Here is a 22,892-nt window from a genome sequence, read left to right as displayed (position 1 = left end):
TCTTTACCTCGACTAAAATTATTCTCAATTTATACAACGCACGAATGAACGAAGATATGCTTCCGGTGAAATGGGCCACGATTATTGCGATGGTCGTCGTTTTTCTGGGAAAACAGAGACAAGTAGCAGGTCTGTTGCGTTTGACCAATGTCTTATGGCGAAGTAAGAGGGTGGCTAAATTACACGCTATACGTTCTCGACTCGAAAGCGTCCCGAAAGCGATGCAGGGCTACTTAAGCGTCGTGTAGATATTTTTCTCGGAACGAGCTTGTCGAGCAATTGTTCAGGAAACTTTGAAAATTCTCGCGTGGAACGCTGTCGTGCAAAAAGATCGTTCAACTCCCCTTCTGTTTGATAAATACGACGAGATATCAAGGCTACCGGGAATTTTTGGCGCTATATAATTGCAAAGAATTCATATGTGTCTCAGTTAACAAATAAAATTGAAAGCTTACGGAGAATCAGCGATAGAAGTTGAATGTTGAAAGAGCAAATTTCTTTTTATACTTTTCGAATTAAAAATATCTCTGTCTAGATCTAATTTAACGTTCCTAAAGAATCATATTGTAGCTTTTCACTCACGAATAATTACTAATTAGTAACTCAAAACAAAATTATAAAAATAAATTCAAACAGGGAAACGGAGCAGTAGCACTAAACAATATCTTATACACAGAATGAAAGAAGTGCAAAGACCTACGTTCAAACTAGTATAAAATCGTCCAAAAACGACTAAGACGAAGCAACGATATATAGGAAGGAAAAAAACGAGTGGAAATATTGCAAACCAGAAGAAGGGAATGTAGTGGAGAAGCGTAAGGAGCAAAAACGAAATGCTTGCAAAGAAAGAACTCGAAAAACAAAAAACGAAGAAACGGCGATAAAACCGGAAGGAATTGTGCAATTAAGGAAAGAAATTAACAGAGTAGCTGCGTCCGCTGGCAACGAAAATGGAAAAGTAAGGAAAGAAAGTAAAACACGCGACCTTATTAATATTCTTATCGTACGATGTCATGAGCGTAACGTAGCGACTGTCTAGTCTGCTTCGCGGAGGCCTCTTGATCCCGGTAATTTGCATAAAGGCACGTCCCAGAGCCGGCGAAACGATCAATCAAGTCGGCACGAGAGGAACAACCATTGTCATCCTTTCGACGTCGACCTTAGACGTCGACGAGGATGGCAGAGGAATGGGGATCACCGTCTAGAAGCTCGTGAATCTCCTTAGTTCGTTCTGATCGACCGCAATCTACACCGGCGCGAAGCTCTTCCACGCCTCGGTGAATCTTAAATTGACCGCACTTTCGCGTCGAGAATCATATTAGCTGGTTAGAGCTTCCGCTTTTGCCGCGTAATAGCCAGCTGTTTGCATGCAAATATGCCTCGCGGTGTATTCCGCTGTATACGCGTACGCACATAATGCACATGCACAGTTGCTAACTTTGAATAGAATTCTCTTTTTCTCTCGACCTTTTATTCCTATTTTCATCCCTCTCCTTTTCCTTCTGTTCCTTTTTTGCGCGAAGGTTGAAAATTCAAAGTGAAATTAGATATATTATGTGTATTATGAGTTGAATATTCTAACGAGATTGTGGGAGATTGTTAAAAAGCTGCCAGGAATATGGCGAGGAAAGGAATGGTACTCGAGGGTAGTTTTTAATAAATTAGTATTTGAAGCGGATTTTGACGTGTTTTAACAATGCATTTAGTTTATCGAATATTTTGTATAAATAAAAATACGGCAATGTAGTTGGATTTGATCTTTCTGGAGTAATCTGCAATTTTTTTAATCGCTTTTTCTTTTTGAATTCTAAATCAAGTTTATGTATAAACTATGAACTATATAGGTAATGTCTTAGATCTTGAAACAAGGATCATATACTGTAGTACTGATTTAGTTATCTTGATAAGCGTGTCATTTTCCATCACTTATCTATGCTCTATAACCTAAATCAAGTTCAAAATCCTTTTTCCTTGGCAATATTGTAGGTACAAAAATTAAAAAATTACTTTTCATGGTATGATTTCCTATATGCCAATGGTACCTGTAGTATAGAATTTAAAAGCAGTTTCTGTTTGTAAATAATTACTAACAGCGTTAAAAGGTATACCACCAGTACGTCCATATTGTCTCTGTATAGGGCATTGTAATTGCCATTAGGCAATAGACATACTAGAACAAATAAACAATAACACTTTTTTTTAGCAGAAACGTTATAAAGTACATTTTTGTAATGAAAATAACAAAAACATCTAGAAAACATATATATTCTTTATTTATTATACAACTTATCTAGAAACAAACAGAATTGATACTTACAATACTTGTACATTTAAATGAACAGCACATTCGGTTCTCTCTACAACTAAGAAGTAAACGCGTACAAGCTTTTGTACAAATACAATTCCTTTTCTGTCGAATTTCGACTGTATCAGTGCAAAAAATAGAAAATACTAGGATGCATCTGAATTATTGTACGCTTAAAATATTATAACGATCAAAACAAATAAAATTTCAAAAATAATTTTGTCCGAAGTTCTTCCTTGCTCCCAAAAAATCTGATGTTTGCCATTTACGGCGTTACCTACAAGAAGTCTTTAATTAAGGACTTCACTAAACACATACAAATACAAATTGCGCAAAGTAATTTCAAAACTTGCGTCTAAGAGTGTATAAAAAAGAATACCTTTACACCTTACGGAATTTTACGAAATTTTGCACGCCTGTAAATTCTGAGGAATTTAACTGATTTAGAAATGACAGACTCGAGAAATCAATTCTAAATTAACTGTAAGAAACAGTCGTAGGGATCGTAGGGATTGTAGGAGTTCCATAGAACTCTCGAAACAGATTCGACGGACCACAATATTAGAGAATCGCGTGGAAGCTCGATCGCGACGCTCTACTGTTTGGCATAGCTTGCAAATCTCCGCGTGCGATAAATCGCGCCCCATGGTCTGGAGCAAGTGAAGTGGTTAATTGAGGCTTCGGTGAGGAACTGGTTTTGGCAACGGGCCAAAGTGACTGATCGTACACGTGGAACAGAAAAGCGGAGGTTACTGATCCCGACAACTCGATAATTTCACCGATCATACCATCTTCCATTCTTTTCTTTTCTTTTTGTTTGTTACACGAACGTTTCGCCAAGATCTTATTATCTTTTGGATCGATCGTACTAAACCATTTCGTCATTTTAACTTGATCCTCGTGACTTTTAAAGAGTTTCGAATCTTTCTTCAAATTACAACACACGAACATATTACAACTCTTGTTTTTAACCATTTAAGAATGTAATAAAATGACGAAGAATTTGAAATAGGATATAAATTGACGTAAAAATTCGGAGAATTAGATCAGAGAAATAATTCAATGGAGTAATTCCGTTCCAATAACTTTCAATTCCAACAGGAATTAAACTTTCACCATTATAATAAAATATATTTAATAGAAGACAGATTAAAAATTATTTTTATATACATACCGGCCATTCCAATTTTTAAGTACAATATTTCGAACAAACTACTAAATAATATGTACGAATCATTTAAATGAGCCTGAACGTCACTTAAATCCATTTGGAAGCGTGATCGAGTTCAGGAAATTATTTACAAAAATCTATTCGTGGAAAATTCGATGAATTACTACAACAGCGTCGTGTCGTTAAAATCGAATTTTCGGAAAGCTGTGAATAATTTCTGCCAGTGAAATTGTTGCCATCAGCGATCAACTGACCGTTTTCGTTTTAGCGACGTTTAATTTTAGTTACGATTCATGTGGAAATTGCTTTCCGAAGAATTACGCGATCTACGCCACGTCCGCGCGTTATTATACGACGCTTGATGAATTGCCGATAAAAATTCGTGAAAATACACAGCTCACGAAAGTATTTGAGCACTTCTGGACACCTGTTACGAATTTATTACGTGCGAAATACATACTGATAGTTATGTATATAAATAATTATGTATGAAACATTTTGAAATTTCATTAGCACCGTTGTAAGTGGACTGCAGATTTTTATGCATTAATAAAAAATTCAAAGATGCAAAAATACAAAAGATATTCAAGATGAAATAATTGTTATAAGATTTAATGGTGGGAATAAATCTTTATGTAAGTTAATTACGTTGATAAAAATATGAAATAGCATAAAAATCCAAAGTCTAATTATTAGTAAATTATATAAACAAATTTGAAAATATACTATTGCATAAATTAAATGGTATTTGGTACAAGTACGAGTATACCTATGTTTCACAGAGATTACACAAGTATTTAAAGTGCATAGTTTAAGTTGAATTAAGAGCTTTTACTGTAATTTAATAATACGTGTAATTTTATTTATTATTTGAAACATGAGATATCTTGGTATGTTTGAATAATTTCTTGCTTCGATTTAAATTAAATTGTAATTTTCTAAGATGCTTAACGAACCTCTGATATTTTATTCATAGCTGCCTTCCTGCAGATTGCTCATTCCAACAACAATATTCTAGTTACATATAACTTGAAAAGCTTTAAAGTAAACGCAAACAGCCTGCAGAATTCACCGAAATAGCGTCCAACTCTGTTATAATTACACAAATTTGTTTCAGAATCACGACACTGTTACGCACTCGAATAAATTTCTGCGAATCGACAATTTTGTAAAATCTAACATTGCAACGATTCCATATTTATAACTTTCTCCGTAACCTAAATTCAATTATTCGCAAGTAAAAAATAGATTAATTTTAATAAAATGATAAATCTATATTATTCCAATTACCTTCTGCAAATATAGAGCTAAATTATAATTTCTTAAAATTTCGTCTATTTCATTTTGGTTTTAGACCGTTCGCGAATAAGAGACGAATTACAAATCCCAAACCTAGCGCATACTAATTGCCTTCAACCATCATATAAGTATTGTACGACTTAATTTCCTTCAATTTCATCATCTTAATATTCCATTGCCCTTTTGAGCGTATAAACAATTTAGTATGCACGCAAGACAATTTTACGACGAGTTGTTAAATTCTTGATAATTTGAAAGAGCTAAAACTTTCGTGTAAAAGCTTTTTACCGGGCTAAGTGGTTCCTCTGGGGCTTACACGAATATTGAAGCCACTTAGTCCATGATAAACAACATAACGGACAATCAAGACATGAAAATTTCATCAGTGCAGCTCTCCGGAATGAACAAGAATAGATTCATCGGAACTTTCCCGTCCAGAAATACAAATCACCAGATATACAAGCAACTAGAAGCGTGGCTTTACCCTTGTTTACATTTATTACCACCGGTGTTACAGTTTATTGTGTTCACTATTAATTTTCACAATCTATACTTTGTACGAACAAAAATAAACTTATGATTTGTTAAATTTCATCAAGGAAGTTAAATTACTGTATAAAATAGTATAACGTTACCTCCTTAACGCACAAAGTTTTTTTCTGTTTGCTAATGAAAATAATTAAATTTCATTATAATAAAGAAGCGAAAACGAAGATGAGTAGATACTATATGCTTTATAAGATATAATATACATTTTCGTGTAACATATCATAAAATACACTGTCCTATGTGATGTTTAAAAATATTTCTGTCTATTTCATCGTGTTTTTCTTTTATAAATATTTTATATTGAAATTAAAAATTGAGAATTAATATCAGAAGAAATATTGTATTATAATTTATTATTAAAATATTGATATCGAGTTTACGAAGCATAGAAAATATCAATTTTTCGTTCAATTTCCCAACGTTAAAAGAGCAACATGATGTTTTCTCAGAACGAAGATGATAAAATCATTCAACGATACCAGTAACAAACAAGCTAGCTGCGATAAATAGCAACAAATAGGTGAACGATTTAGTCGGTGGTTATAAACGATCAAACTAAGCGGCTTATGCGCCGTGAATAATGATATAATTCAAATAAAACGAGGAAACCGTATCAACAACGAATGCATTTGTTGTAATCATATACAATCATAATCCCAAATCAGACGTACCATGTTATTTCAAGGACGAATTTAAACTCGAAGAGAGGGTTACTGAAACGTATAAAGAATTACAGTAATTTCATTTTTAAGGTAATTCTTCGATTTTTCAAAACTAAACAGAATTTTTATTTTTTTCAAGTTCTAATTTTAGTAAAATGATAGATAGAATTTTAGACGTATAAATAACGATATAATAACGACGTAAAGAATTCTAAAACTGCTCTCCAGTAAAAAGTGGAAAATGTAACTTAACTTCCAACCTCTTCGTATGGAACCGTATAATAATACGTTAATTTATTTCAATAGAAATACACAGAGGAAAAGAGAAAAAAATAATTAGCCGAATTATCCTACCTTTTAATAACGTAGAAGAGAAATATAATTTTTGGAAATCTAAATGCAGATGGAGTTTATTTCCGTGATCAAATTAATTTAATATTTCCACTCTCTATATATTTCTCTTTCGAATCTATCGTTTCAATCCCATTGAAAGAAGGAAAGCACTTGAGATTTTTATTGATAGAACGATTGAAAAGAGGCGCGCTATTAATGAAATCACTACAATAGTAAGTTGTATTGTAAGTCGGCTTGATTCGATCTTTAATTTATATCCCAGTCGCAACGAACTAATTAGAATGAACAACTGTTAAATCCAGGATGGTTGCGGCAGCAGCCAATTAAACCGGGAAATCGAGTTAACCTCGTATTCTTATTTCTCTGTGCGGATATTGACTTACCTGAGATAAAACCGCAAGATTAAATTGACTTAACTCGCTCTCGTTCTCGAGGACTCGTGTATCAAACTACGTGTACATTTACATCGTTGCTGCTCTACAGACGACGTAATATGTTCTCTCTGGCTCCATTCATTGAAATTTAACGCGTTATACGAAGTTCTAACATTATTAGCGAAATTTTACATGCGACAAATGTAAGTTATTAGCATCATAAATAGTCTTACAGAATGTTAACAAGTTTGGTAATACAGCATATGACCAACTTTGATGATAAAACAAACGAACAAGTTTGTCACTGGCGCCAATTTTCCCCTAAAATATACCAATACACTAATAAAATATGAATATATACTAACAATCTTAACAAACAATCTATGCTATTAATAATCATTAGACTAGGAACGCTTATGTACCAGTTTGTTATGTACCATACTTGTACCAATATAACTAGAGAAATTGAATAATAGATACTCTACTTTGATATTTTATTTATTATTATATTTCATTATTATATTATATATCTTATTATATTTATTTATTATTATATTTTATTTTTATACATTATACATTATATACGTTCTGTACATTTGTGTATCCTCGAATTGCTCCAAAAATGCATGAACATCTGCAGTTTAATAACCATAAAATAGATAAGACTATCATTAAAAAATCTATAAAGAATACTATTAAACATCATCCAAATTTTGCACTTGTTTTAAACCCTGTTCATCCGAAAGCGCGAAGTGTAGCAATAAAAGCCTCTCGGAGCACCAACAAATGGGAGCTGAATAAAACAAAATAAAAGTAGTCGAATGAAGATCCGATAGAAAGACGGAGAATTCCAGTCAGCAACTTGAAAACTCCGCCCCTATTCGCGACTTGCGATACAGTTTGTCGAATAACGGTTTGTTATGCCAGCCGACCGGAAGATCAAGAGGTGTTATTCCATTTTCCGGTCTTACGGGCGCAAGTTTTTCTATTCCTGGTGTCTGCTTGATTTATAGCCACCCTATACTTTCTTGTATACAATAAGTATGGGCACGGGCCCAGCTTCTTCCATGTACAGTACTGTGCAACCTGATAGTCGGATCCAGATTGGCCAGGGTGAAGGACGTTCCTTAAGCCTCGCACGTCTCTGGAATTCCCGATTCCCAGCTTTCTGTCTATCCCGTTCCTGCCAGCCTCGACTCCAACCATATTTCTTCGTTCCCCCGAATAACTAGAAGGGAAAAGGAACGAAGGCGGAGAAGCATTGGTCTGGCAATCCAAGGTTTATCGATATATGGTGCAATTAATTTGAACGAGATAAGTGGATAACGAAATATGGGGCTGCGGCGCGAAACAACCCTTCAACTGTGTTTGCAATGTATCGAGGTCTATTTTATTCAAACGTTGTATCCTCGTTCGATATAAACCCTGATCCGGGATAGGATCCCTGGTTTTATTATGAAATATCGCTCTCGTTTCGTATGTTTTCGACAGATCGATCTTTTTACGATATTCTGTCCACGCCGGGTGGGTTTTACGGGTCTGTGATGTGCTGAATTGATAATTTTTTTTTACTGATCTATAACTTGTAATATTTGGAAAATTCTGAAAATTGTTGTTTGTAAGAAAGATATATAACATTAGAAATGCAGCAGGTTAGAAGGGTAATGATCTTCTCCTGTAGCTTCGATCTTGTATTATTGTTTGTATATTAGATGTATTGCATATAATATTTTTCTAGCTTGCGCAGAGAGTATATCACTACCAGTATTTCTAAAGTTACGATATTAGCATCTGAAGTTATGTAAAAAGATCATGTCTAAATAATTTCTAACATGAAAGCTACTTCTGATTCGAATTTTATTTCTAATGCAAAAAAGAGTGAATTAATTCTTACGCTATTTGTATCTTTTAGGTTAACTTTGGTATCTTTTATTAAAGACACCAAAAGCTTTATTTAATGCAAGATTTTGATATTAGCATATAAAAATGCTATTATAGTCATTTCTAGATAGAATTTGAAATCTCCGTTTTTCTGTATAGAATATTCAATTACTTACAAGCTCAATACCGAGCGAGTTAACTCATTTTTGCAAAAATATTTGCAATTTTCGCACCATATTACAGATTTTTATTGTCATAAAAGAAATATATACATTCAGAATGCAACACAGAACATAGATGAGCAGTCATTACAGTGTTAGTAATATACATACAGTATAGAAAGTATTCGTACAGTAATTAATTTCAGTAAAAATATTATAGAACAACCTTTAATTAACGAAATTCTAACAAATAAAAAATATGTACATGTTTCTACAAGTCTGCAGAAAAGTTCATAAAAATAATATGAGATATCTATATACTTTGCGAAAATATTAACAAATATCAGAATAGCGACAAAAATATGTGCGTGATAAGTATTCGTACAGTTATAGTTTAATGGGAAAAATTAATAAAGCTTACCTAATATTTAGGAGATAAAATCACATTATCAGGAGGGTTTCTTTTTCATCTTATTATGGCTTGAAGCCGTCGTGATCTTGAATTTATAAAATTGATGGATATTTTATTTAAAATATTTTTCCATTCTCCTAACAGAATTCTCTTTAAATCATTTCTTACTGAAATATGGTGACTCAGTATTTTTCGTTTCAAGTGATCCAATATGTTTTCAATAATGTTTATATCTAGGGATTGTGAAGGTGTTTTTAGGTGTTTTCGAACATTGTAAGAATCCACGCTTTCGTATTAGTAGCATTTTGCTTCGGTTCGTTATCTTGTATCAGGATGAAATTATCTTTCAAACCCATTTTTTCTGCGCTTAGATTATTTCTTAAAATGTTTTTATACATTCTATTTTATGAAGAGGTAACACTCGTTACGAATATATTATTACATATTTATTACATTTATTACATATATTATTACATTTTCTACATATTTATTGATATCTTCATAAAAGAAGTAGGTATTTCTTTTTTCTTCGTTTGAAAATTATTCTGGGTACTTGTAAGAATATGTATATATTTTTTATATCTTAAAATTTTCCTACCAAATGATGCTCTACGGTAATTTTATTAAAGTTAAGTACTATAAGAATACTTCTTACACCGATTGTATAAGTACGTGAAGTTTTTCATGATAAGTTGAAGGAAATTTGGAAGTATAAAATTATGAAAAAAATACGCAAATATCCAAAGTATAATACTTTTTGTAATACCTGATAAATAGAACAATTTTCTACCGAGATTCTACATTTTTTAATCATCTTCTGAAAAATATGTATTTGTATTAAAATCTGCAATCTAATGACAAGCATCCAAATACTTTCATCAGCCACTGTAACTTCGTTGCAACTAAAATATATAACGCCAACGACTTACAAGCATCATGCGAATGGTCTTTGCAAATGGCGATAGAAGCGTCGACAAGTTGGTAAGATTGTTGTACGAAGAACAGGACGGTCGTGAATAATCCAGGACGAATGATACAATTTGTCAAGCGCATTAAGCGCGTCAACGCGTGTCGCGACTGATGCGTAATAATAATAATAACGAGAGTTGGCTAACGATGGTAATTTTTGCTTTGTAGAGGCCGAGGTGAGATCACCACGGTTTACCGGCTTTGGTTGGCTGGCGTTCCCCGCTTTAAAGACTGCTTACAAGCACGTCCAATTAGAACTGGAATTCCGGCCCGAGGCTTGGGACGGTATAATGCTGCTAACCGGCGAGAGAGACGATCTTCGGGGTGACTTCATGGCCTTGATTCTGCATCACGGCTTCGTCGAGTTCAGGTAACGATATTACTTCGTTAATCGCGGGTTCACCATCGTCGAAGCGGCGTTGTAAAGTGCTGCGGTAAATGTAAATAGTTTAGGCGGAGCGTAGAGTCCGAGATCGATCAGAGTTTCAGTGTGGTTCCCAATGTAATCGGGATTGAGATGAAAAAGGGGCTGAAACAAGTTGTTTAAGTCGAATGATAATTGGAAATTTACGAACTTCCTGTCTTTTTTTATAGCGTTGCGAGTTCATAGTCTGAGTCTTTTGGTAGAATTTCAGTTTAAAAGTTTGGAAATTTTAAAGTTTCTTTGTAGTTTTTACAAGTAAAATTATTAGTTCAGGAATTTAGGACTTTAAGTTTTCATGCTCCATACAATTATCGTAAAACTACAAATTCAATTCGGGGATATATTCTGCCCTTAAATTCTACTGAAACTGACAAACGTATCTAAATTTACATTAACCTATATATCTTTCGATTAAGTTATATCGTATAAATTAAATTATAGAAGCATAAATTTCCACACGTATCCACAATCTAATCATTATCAGTTCACCACACAGTTCTTACAAAACTCCAATCTAAATTCGAATGTAATATATTCCACGCAAACTGACAAACATCTAAATACGCAACAATCCAGATACCTAAAATTATTCGGTCGGCGTTAGTACCATCGATAACGTCAATAAACCGCGCTAACTTCTGCAGTCCGCTAAATAATTGATTCGATGAAGATCGCGAAAACCAATGAAAAAGAGGAAACGGAAATCGTAGTCCGTGGCCGATGAACAAGCGCATCGATGGAACTCGATCGATCGGAACAGCATAACGAGTTGCTTGTTTGCCGCAAACTGCACAACCTCGTTGATGTTATGTATCACTGTATTATGCCAACTTTCCGCAACTTCCTCCGATATAACGGAAGTTTCCCTGGGAACCTCACTGCCCCATTAACGGTAGGACATCAAAGGAATAGCGCGAAACCACGATTTCCTTCAATTTACTGCGAGACACATTTGCTCTATCGGGGCCAGGGTGTGATCGATAAAGTTCGATGAAACTTGTCGCGAAGACGCGCTCGTCTACTCTCGAAGAATTAATTTTCCATCGTTGGAACGTCGGCAGAATACTCGCGTGTTACTGTCGCGTATATACGGCTACTTGATCTACGTTTAGGCGACTCAAAGGACTTCCTTTCTTTACATTTGTCTTATTACACTGATTTGAAATTTTAGAAATATGTAAAATTAACGTATTGATTAGATATTATCAATATTAGATATTATTAATTGGATACTTGGAAATGTTGCGAAATAGATTATTAGGAACGTATTCAATAGCTGTATCGACCTTGTAATTATTGTAAAATTGAATATTACGAAATGAATTTGTAATTTTAGAAATGTTTAAAATGGATAATATATCGATCGACTATTATAAAATTATTGAATGGATATTGTAAAATATTATTGAGATACTAATACTGAGATCATAAATGAACATACAAAATTTTAATTCGAGTGGTGCTTTAGGTCAACGATCAAAGGTGCACGATCAAAGAATAATTTGTCTAAAACCTCCCTTCATAATTAATTTTCTTCATTTCAATAAAAAATGTTAGGAGTAATAATTTTGGAAGTTATTCCTTTTTAATTCAGTTTATATCCAAGTCTGCTGCGAAACTTTAGTTTCTATTTATCGTAGCGTGTACTTTGCTGCGTTTGCAGTCTGCTTTTAAAAGGATTTTTAATTATTCGTGGGTTGTTTTCGTGTGTGGATTTCGTTTTGGAAATTTTCGTTCTCGTTTATTTCGTGGCCCTGCAACAAGCACTGGAAATAGTGAAGTGGCGAGAGTAGACTTATTATTCGTAATGATCACAAGGAAGTCAAAGAGGTTCGTGAAGATCGGAGCTTTGAAGTACGGAACAAGAGAGCTAAGGATAGAAAAAGTGAGATTGGAACAGGTGCAATCGGAAAAAATGATTGGATCTTCTCAAATTACACAGAGAGATAAAATCCAAACGCAACTATATCTCGAAAAATGTTAATTTAGTAGTGTATTTTATAATATATAATAAGATAACAAGCCAGAGAACATATAAAAAATATAAAAAAAGAAATCAGTATATTATACATATAAATATATACAGAAAATATGCCAACAATGAGCATACGCGTGCATAAAAATCTACAAAAAGCGCATGAATATAAATTACAAATTACAAATTTCGTAATATGCAAGATACTATATTTTCCAACTCGAACAATTTATATCCCAGACAGCGGAACAATTTAAATTTAATGAATTAAATGATAATATAAATTGAACAAATACTAAAATAAATTAATAAATTAAACGATTTAAAAAATAGATGAAATAAATGCAACTTATTAATAATTAAATCCTTGTATTCCAATCGAATGAGGGAGATTTCTACGAGAAACGAGCAACGACTGCAATATATCGTTTGATTTCAACTCGCTTTAATAATTCATATCGCAAACAGAAACAGTTTAAATGTGCCAGCTAGAAACAAACACATGAAATAATTAAAAAACTTAATCAAACACGCACATTAACTGACAGTTATTAATGATTGAACTTCCAAATTTCAATTATAGATCAGTCGCGCTAAATAACTTGAAAAATCGTTCATATAAGCTCATCCATCGATAAAACAATTTTCCGAACGAAAATTCTCATGAAAAACGATCCATACTCTCGCATCCCGCTGACAGAAATTAAAATAGTCTTACCTCCTCACGATAGCCATTATCTGAATGAATTTCACTTCTCGCCACGTGAAAACTAGCCTTAAGATCTCGTTAAAACATCGTGTTGATAAACTTCGCCAGCAGTATATCTCCCTAACGGTGAAGGAAGGAAACGTGAGAAAGTGAAGAACTTTTCCGGAGCTGTTCTTCACGGCATACGCTTACCGGCCACTATAACGTCGGTGTTATCGTTTGAATGCGTCGTTTGACGCGGTCGTTAATTAAGAATTCCGCTCGTAAGCTAATTTTTCGTGCACAGCTAACAACTCGTGAGTGGTAGCCGTGGCTGGGGGCCGATTTATGAATTCGGAGATTCGAGTCTCGCCCGGAAGTTCGCCACGTCGACGTGCTGACCGTATTTCTTAGCGCTAGCGTTGTCGTTTACCGTCCCAGTCGAAGTTTTCATTACCTACGACTTACGAAGCGCTTTGCAAACTCCGTTGCGAGAGTTTTTCACTGGAATACAGGGTGTTACATTTTAATTTATACTCTATATCTTTGAAAATACCCGCGGAGTTAGGAAAAATGTTTTCTTCCCAGTGTAACGTAACGTTCTTTCATGCTTTGTAAATTCTGTCGTAAGAATTTCTCTCTGGAGAATAGCGTGTATTCCTTTAATCTAAAATTATTAATATAGTATCTAAATGGGTCTTAGAGGAAAGGACAAGTAATGATGTTTTGATTTAATAAATAATATTCAAAACAACGAAATGATTACAATGCTGTCGTACGTCTTATTCTCATACTCGGCTTTCGACTTCCCGATTCACACTCTCTGGCTTCTGCACTCGCTTGCTCTCGCTTCTCAACTAACACTGTCTTTAGCGTCTCTTTGTCAGACACGTGTCCTGAAACTCCCGTGGCCAGGGTCACGCAGGCCCTTTCCACGAAACTATCTACTTGAAAGGACCGACGACACATTGATGTACCCGACGATGTTTACGGTTCGGCCGATATCTTAGGCCTTTTGTCCACGATACTACATTAATTAGGAAAAATATTCTTTGAGGGGGTAGTACGATCATTCGGAAACTTGCAATTTTAGGCTTTAACGTTGGAAAGTCTTCTACAAAAGTTTTTCTTTACGCTGTACGACGTTTTATTTCTTCAAAAATTTGTTACTTTAGAGATTTGAAAGTTTACTGAAAATTCGTTAAACCGTTTTAATATAGAATCTGCAACCGTAAAAATATACAAATTTTAAATATTCTATCCTAATTTAACGTATATTTTATATTTGTCCAAAGTTTAGAATAATTCTTGTAGATTTGAAACGATTGCAGAATTTAGAAATTCTGGGCTTTGAGAAACTCCCTTACCAGAATTTCCCTTTTGAACATACACAGTGTTTAATTATAACGTAAATTTAACCCTCTTAAAAATGTCTGTATAATTGGCAAAAATATTTTAGTGTGACGTACACACATTGTTTCGTTAAATATTAAATAAATTTCATATCTTCAAGCGCGCATCCATCAACTCAAGAGTTAAAAAAAGTTTCTGGTTAATTATCGAAATAACCGCGTCGAAAGAATCGAAACACAGTCTCTATAGATATTTCGTTTGAATAAAGAGCGTAATTCATTCAATGTTGCCGTGTTAATCGTTCATTGTTCGTCGATTTCGTTTCCATAATTCATTAACCGTGTATCAAACGATTGGTCGTGGAATTTATCGTTCTGCTGAACATATATCAATGCAGAACGTCGAATGCATTAATCAATCGAAGAATCGACAAAACTCATCTGAATGGCAGATGAAAAGCTAAATCAAGCTCACTCTATCTTGATCGCTAAAGCACCAGCTTTACGTTTAATAATCGACCATTATCAATTCCTTTAAAATTGCAAAATTTAAAATTTCGTTATTAGAAGTACTTCTAATGTTATTGTGCGGTAACAACGAACCAAATGTTTCTAAAAATTCCAATTTTATAATTTTCTAAAACATCTATTCTATCTATTCTATCGAAAAAATTCATCATCAATTAATCAGAAACATCAAAGTTTCATATCACGATCCGTTTTATCATTGGCAGCGAAATATACCAATCCCTGCGATATCTGTAAGATTCAATATTTCATCACTGAAAACTCGCTGATAACAAATCAAGCATTTCTAAAAATTCCAATTTCTTAAATCTCGTTCACTAGAATATCTATTATTTTCTATTCCAAAAATTCTTCACCGATTAATTACATTTCCTGCATAAAAAATTCTTAATCAATAAATTGGAATCTCAATGTACAAGCCAACCTGTCACTTACAGCAAAATATTCCAATTTCTATGATATCTTCAAGATTCAATATTCCTCCTTTAGCGACACATGCCCAAGCAAATGTGTTTAAAAAATTCCAATTACTTGAGTTTCATTTTCCAAAATATCGAAAAATCTTCTATTCGAAAAATTCTTCACCGATTAATCAGAACCACTAAAGGTTTCCATCCACAAAAATTTTCAGTCAACTTGTTATTAATCACACTCGCGCACACAGTTCAATTCGTTCACAATACATCAGCGATATAAAGTACCTTCCTGAGTAGAAACGGCGATGATTTGAGCGGGTGTCGCTTTCAGACGAAATGAAATCTTCTCGCAAGCCAGCCGAGCCTGAAAGAAGCATCCGCGTGATCCTATATGCGGCCATGTAGTTACCGTTCGCTTTCAACGTTGGAACAAAATCTCGCCGCCCGAGTTTTCCGGCTTAGCTATCCAATCTGAGTGGTCTTTTCTTCGGTTAAGCCGCGTGCACGTATCCCGTCACTGCGAGGCTGTGTCTTTCGACCAGGATGAAGGGAGGACGGGGTTAGTCAGACGAGGATTCTCTCTCGTCGAAAGCTCAAAGAATCACTTTCACGTACACGGATGTCCGCATTACGGTTACATGCACGGCCGAACGGCGAGCGTGCTCGAAACGGAAGTAATATCGCGTGAGCCGAGGATCGGACGAAAATAGAAATTGGGTCCTGGACAGTGTCCAAAAGATTCTGTTAAAGAAACCGTGTGGATTCGCTGCTGTTCTCTTTTCTTCTCACCCGGTCGCGTGAAATATATGTTGGGAGCGGATGTAACTATTTAACACTTGACCTGCTAAGGTATACAGTGGCTACAAAAGGTATTATTTGTATATTAGAGCGTTTATTATTGCGTCTACATACTGGATATATAATTTTGTATCATTCAATAGTACCTTCGTATGGTTGCAGAGATTTCGTACTGTGGGAACGAAATATAATACCTAATGAAAATAATGCTTCCATAACTATAAAAAATTTGCCCTATCGGAAGAAAATTTCCAGTAATAGATAAGGGCACATAAAAGAAAATTTCAAGTACAAAAAAGCAGACGCTACGGGAAAATCATCATTTAAACTATATGATCGTTTAAATGAAAGGAAATAATGCACGAAACAGATAATTTTTTAATAAAAAAAATAGGGCAATAATGCAACTAAAAAATGAATTAGAAAGACACAGGAGAGGAAGTAAAAAACACAGAAGAAACAGCAGTTAGGGTACATTAAAAAGAAAATTCAAAGGTGACAAAAGTCAGCTGAATAATGTAAGAAAAAAAATTCACCGATAAAAATTATCTGATCGATCTATCGATAAATAATCCCAGCTATGAAAAACAAACAATGGAAAGAACGTCGAAAAGAGATTCATTAGTGAAAATATTTCCATCTATCGTAGTTCTTGTCCACGACGTCATTCACGTGGACTACTAATGTACGAAACAATTTTTAAGCAGACAAATTTTTATGAATGAAACACTTACGTATCATTTATACTAACAGTTATCCTCCGCAGTAAAAAATATTAAATTGTAAAAAGGTTCTTGGCCTGGGAGCGCATACAACTTAGATGCCAGGTTATTTCTCAACTTCTACAAAACGGATCAAGATGAAACATATCCTATTTTCTTTCCTAGACACTAGGCTATATAATAGAGAAAACCTCATTAAAATATGTTCAGTAGTTCTTACGTGATGCGAGTACAAACGGACAAACAGCAGAGGAAAATTCCAAAAATTAATTTTTTTGATTCTATAGCTTCTGAGCTACTCGTGCATGACTGTTTCTTTTTTCTTTTTATTATTTAATGTGCAGATACAACTTCTATTTTATCATATGTATATAAATAGCGAAAATTATTATCAAATCAGCATAATACCATAAAGTAGAAAAAAATAAGAAAGAGCTATAAATATAAAAATATAAAAAAAATATAATAATATCATACGTGTACCAAATTCCTTGGCTGTGATGCAGAAATAAAGAACACATTTATCTATCTAGTATCATCACTAATATGAAAAATAGAAAAACGAGAAATGTAAGAAAATTATCCTAACTCCTTACTCTTAACCAAAGTTATCGAATTCCTAACCAAAATTATAATAATATCTACGAAATTTCAAAAATACTTAATCGATTATAAATTAATTACTACGTCAGCAATCGTGATTCACCGCTCATGCGAGGCATGTAGCCACAAGTACGTGACTTCTGTGCAATGACGCGAGGGTCGCGAAAATGTCAAGTGCATCTTGCATATCGCGAGGAGCATTCACTCAAACAAGGTCAGGGTCACGACCCGTTGCGATCTTCGCCACCGAAGGAATTTTTAATTATTTCGCACATATTTCTGAAAATTGCCAACAAGGCCAATGTGAACGACTTTTCGAACGATAAAAATCGCCATTTCCTCCGCTGTTTCTGCTTTTATCTTCGTACTTTAAGAGACACTAGATTCTCCCGGATATTATCTCGCAACAATGGCCGGAATTGAATTTCCGCCTTTTCGTTTCGGCTTCGAGTATCCTCTGGCTCGCTAATCGGCTTTTCTCACGATCGCTACGAATGCAGAATGCATAGTGTAGCTTGCATCGCTATTTAATTTAAATCATTTCGAACCATGTATTCGTGATAATAATAACGACGACCCGTTGTCACGGATATATTTTTTAAATGCCACTTTGTATGGTGCGTAAAGAATAAAAAGCTTTGAGTATTACAAGGGATGAAATTCTTTTGTGCTAAGCTTCCGGTATAGGTCGTTACGAATAAGAATTTGTAAATAAAAATAAACTGCACTTACAGTTATCTGATCTTATATCGTTCTCGATACGCGATGCTTCTATCGTATTTTAAAGATTGTGTGTGCAAAATGTTTACAATGTTAGGAATCACAAATTATTTTCATTATTTGATTAATTTTTATCGTAATACGAAATTAAGTATAATAGAGATTTTAATAGTGACTCTTCATCTTTTTCCTTTTCTCATTCTTATTATGTTTCTCACAAGTGGAAATGCAAATTTAGAAAATGCTATTCAATAAATAAGATAAAATTTATTGACTACCAAATGAGAATGTACAATATTAATGGTTAATATTCATCTCGAAAAGATGATATAATTAATTATAAATTCCAAGATACATTTTAAAGACTGTGTCACTATTACGCTGTTTATTTTACAATTTAAAAAATTTTTCGATATAATTATCAGAAATATAGGGAATTGTTATACCCATAAAACGATATAGGTCTTATTCTCGTTAGATTAGAATCGAAACTGGCGAGGTACTTGTGGTGAGCCTTAAAACTTAGAAGTAGCGGACGCGTGCGGTAAGCAGCGTGTTATTAATTACGTGCTTCGACTGCGTGGGATTAACGCTGCAGTCAGCGTAACTCGTTAAAATTTCTCATTATCATGTCGTTTACTCTCCGACAGTGATAATTACCACAACTTAGAACTCAACCCCTTGCCACCGTGACTAAGCATGCTCCTTTCTGTCCTTCGTTGTACTCGTGCAGAATAGTTTCGAAAAATAAACTGAAGTATTAAATAATTATTATTGCAACGATAGATTAATAGAGACAGACAATTTGTTATGCATAATTATTTCAGACGTAATTATTAATTATTCTCGGATCGTTCGAATGTAAATGAGGTTAAAGGTTAGAAGTATGAGACACTTTTAATCTTAATTGCTATGATATGGAGATACGTCTACTATAATAATAATAATAATATATATATAGTAATAATGTATATTACGAGGTACTTTATTACAAAATTTAGATCTGAACTTAAGATAATTACTGACATTATAAACTTAAGTTAATTGTCGAAGTTATAATTATGAAGCTCAACCAATTCATGATTATTAAAGATTTTTATAATGTTTAAAATAATCCAAGTTATCGTAATAATAGTCAGGAATTAAAATTAAAGTTAAATAAAAAAACTGATAGATTAATAACGAACATGATCGCGTGCTTAAAATACTATCCAAAGTTATTTATCTATTAGAATATGCATACATTCTCTTTACAATATCATTCTTATGAAAAAACGTTTAATTAAAATTCATACCACGAAGCGACATTTACGACCAAATTACCAATTATTCGAATAGTTCGTAAACTTTTTGCCTCGAAGGCAAAACTAAACCCTGGAAGTATACCCTAACAAGTACAATAGTGACCCCTCTAATTCTGCGCTTTACAGAACTCCATTAACGCTATACCGGGGAAAATTTAAATCACGCGAATATGTGAATGTCGCAACTGTGAAAATACAGTTTAGATGGTTGAACGTAACACGACTTTATGAACATAACAACCACTTCAAACTAATACACACCTATTCCTCCTTTCTACAGGAAAGTTACCAAAAATATAACGAAATCTCTCACAGATTGTTTTTTCAAAACAATTAAATAAAATAATTGAAGAATGAATAACATTTTACTGTAACATTTCAGGATTAATAGCAAAATTACCATACTGATAAAAATGACCAATTCGTAATTTCTGCATAGAAATTTTATAGATTTACTACGGTGCATTCTTTTTAGAATTTAAATAATTTTTTATCCGGTATACGTTCTATTTTCATTACATCATAAATTTTTCACGTATCTTTCTTTTTATTTCTTTCGTATAGTACAATAGAAGATTGTTAGAACTGTCTCTAATTAAAGAAATAATATTAAATATTTTGTTCCACCCCACTATACACATTCAACCAGAAAAGTATAATAAAATCCTAACAATTCAAGAAATCGTTTCGGGTGTAGTTAGCATCGTAATCGGTTTAACATTCAATTTCATTAACATTGAATTTAACATTCAATTCATTCAAAATATGAAAGGAGCGAAGAATCGGTGAAGACAATGACGGACATACGACATTCTATCTATACAATCGATGCGTTGCACAGCACGCCGCAAACGAGTAATTGCAGCGTCGGATCGCATCATTTCGTTTCAACAAATCCTTCCTCTCTTCTCATCGATAAAAATTTCGAGGATATTGGCAAGAACTCGCCTCGCGCGAAGGCTTGCTCGTCATGACTGTATATCTCGTGCTTCCAACCTCTGATTGACGTCTCTGTTATGGAATAGTTAATAAATATAATGCTTTTTCATTCTCGCGCCGACGTGCGCGTAAATTCTATATTATCGACTCAAGAGATCGTTGATTAAGAATATTGCAAGATTGAAACGTGGTATTAGCTAGTTTATACATTGAAATGTTCAAATTGAAAATGATCGATCGATTATGGTAATCGGAAATCGCTCAACGATTTTTAAATAATGTGCCGTGTGCCGTTTTGAATTGGGAAAAGTTTTTCAAACGATAAAAATAGTATATTAAAATTGCGTGATGGTGCGATTCCAAGTGCATAAATGGATTTCTAAATGTCTTGGTTTATTATGAGTATGTATAGAAATGTATTTTAACGCTCGAATCTGTTGGAAGTACAGAAATATTTTGTATAATATAAAATGTTGTAAAATTCAGCTTCCTATTCATAGTCACAAATATTTTATTTTTTGTATTCATTCGTCGTATTTAATCGTCTTATGGGTGAGGATACAAAATTATAACTGCATTATAACTGCATTATAAAAATCAATACCTTACATGTTTAAAAGATCTCCAGCTTTGTATTAAGAATCTATCAAAGTGTTCGAAACTGTATATTTTCATAAATTATATGAAATTCACTTTAATTTTATTTTTAATCATCCGATACTTCGACTGAAAAAGTTTAAAGCGCTCGAAAGACTATTTTTCATGATAGAGAAACATGTTTCAGATTCACGTACCACGCGATCCATTATACCGGAAATAAGTTTTTCTAACAGTCCACGAACGATTTTTGCACCAATGAAACCTTACAGATCCGTGTTTAAGATACTCGACCGACTTCATACGTTTCTCTGTTTCGCGGGAAACCACACTTCCTGCTGGTAGATAAATGGCGTTACTCGAACAATGAGGGATACGTAATTGAAAAAATTGAAGCGAAACGTTGAAACAGGAGAAAAATCGAAGGCAATAATCCGATAAGAATTGCAATCTTTTTGACAATCGAATAAAATTCTTACTATTTCATGACTATATATTAAAAATATATCGTCCTATCCTGTTCACCGGAACAAAAGGGAATAAATGCTTTGTTCGTCTTTAATTCCAAACCTATAAAACACTTCCGATCGGAAAGCTTAATATTCTGCCACAAAATTTAATATTCTGTACTAAAGATTACACAAATGTGTAAAATGTATAAAATGTGCTAAAATGTCATACATAATCTTACGATCTCGAGTTTTAACTTTTCTCCCAATCTACATTATATAATTATATCTAGATCATAAAAGAAATTATGATACAAATGCCGGGAAAATAAGTTGAAATCAAATTATTATGCAAATATCGCAAAAAAATTTACGACACAGATATCAAAAAAAATAAGCTGCAATTCTACGAGACTTTTAACATTAAAACATAGTACATATTATGCATGAATCAGGGAAAAATTTATTACATAAATATCAGAAAAATAAGCTGATATTTTACGAGACATTTATTGAATGAAATATTCTTACTCAAATAAGCTTTATGCATAAATTTGACGGAAATTTATTATTTCATTGCAATAAGCAAAAGTGACGAGATATTGTTATTTGTTCGAAGGTTCGATTGTGGGAGCGGAGTCGGCATAGTTAGAAGCACGCAAACAGTGAGGCTGAACGAATGGAACATCCTGACCGTCTACAGACATCGATGGGACGCCTCGATTCGGTTGAATCAAGACAAACGTGTCGAGGGAAGATCGAAGGTAAGAATAAGTTCAATGGTCTTCAATGAGGCGTTACGTGTTGGTTAAAAAGGGAACGATCGATTGTCAATAAAACGGGAAGAGATTTGTCGACGTGACACGCAAATACTTAATCGCGATCTCATGTTGGAATTAGGATTGTCAGCATTTATAGAAACCAGAATTGAAATTGATGATCACTTCCAAAAGACACGATGAATAGTCTCACGAGTATGCAAATGCGCCAATGACTCTTGGAAACTCGACGTTTCGAGGATGATTTCAGAAGAAGGATAATTGTTAGAGGATTAGCTGAAGTAGCGCTGAAACGAAAAAGAATTAATGAAGACAGTATGAAACGTTTCATGTGATTATATAGAGTGAAAATTACTTTCCAAAAAATAATTTTTTAAGACAACTTTTTTAATTATCCGAAAAATTATCAGATGTTATTTTGAAAATGATATAATGTTAAATTTGATAAATTATAACATTGC

The 22,892-nt window shown here is 33.6% G+C and overlaps 1 protein-coding gene across 4 annotated transcripts in view; it reads left to right on the top strand.

Moving 5' to 3' along the window:
* The window catches only part of LOC126922042 (pikachurin), a 264,697-nt gene that overhangs the window by 170,692 nt on the left and 71,113 nt on the right, over positions 1–22,892 (top strand). For all 4 annotated transcript variants that reach the window (XM_050734216.1, XM_050734219.1, XM_050734217.1 and 1 more), the window contains exons 6-7: positions 10,306–10,507; positions 22,272–22,416. In XM_050734216.1, the coding sequence (XP_050590173.1) occupies positions 10,306–10,507; positions 22,272–22,416 (347 nt within the window). The remainder of the gene's footprint in view (positions 1–10,305; positions 10,508–22,271; positions 22,417–22,892) is intronic.

Source organism: Bombus affinis, chromosome 11, assembly GCF_024516045.1.
Source record: "Bombus affinis isolate iyBomAffi1 chromosome 11, iyBomAffi1.2, whole genome shotgun sequence".
Taxonomy (NCBI): domain Eukaryota; kingdom Metazoa; phylum Arthropoda; class Insecta; order Hymenoptera; family Apidae; genus Bombus; species Bombus affinis.
This window is presented reverse-complemented; position numbering and strand designations above follow the sequence as displayed.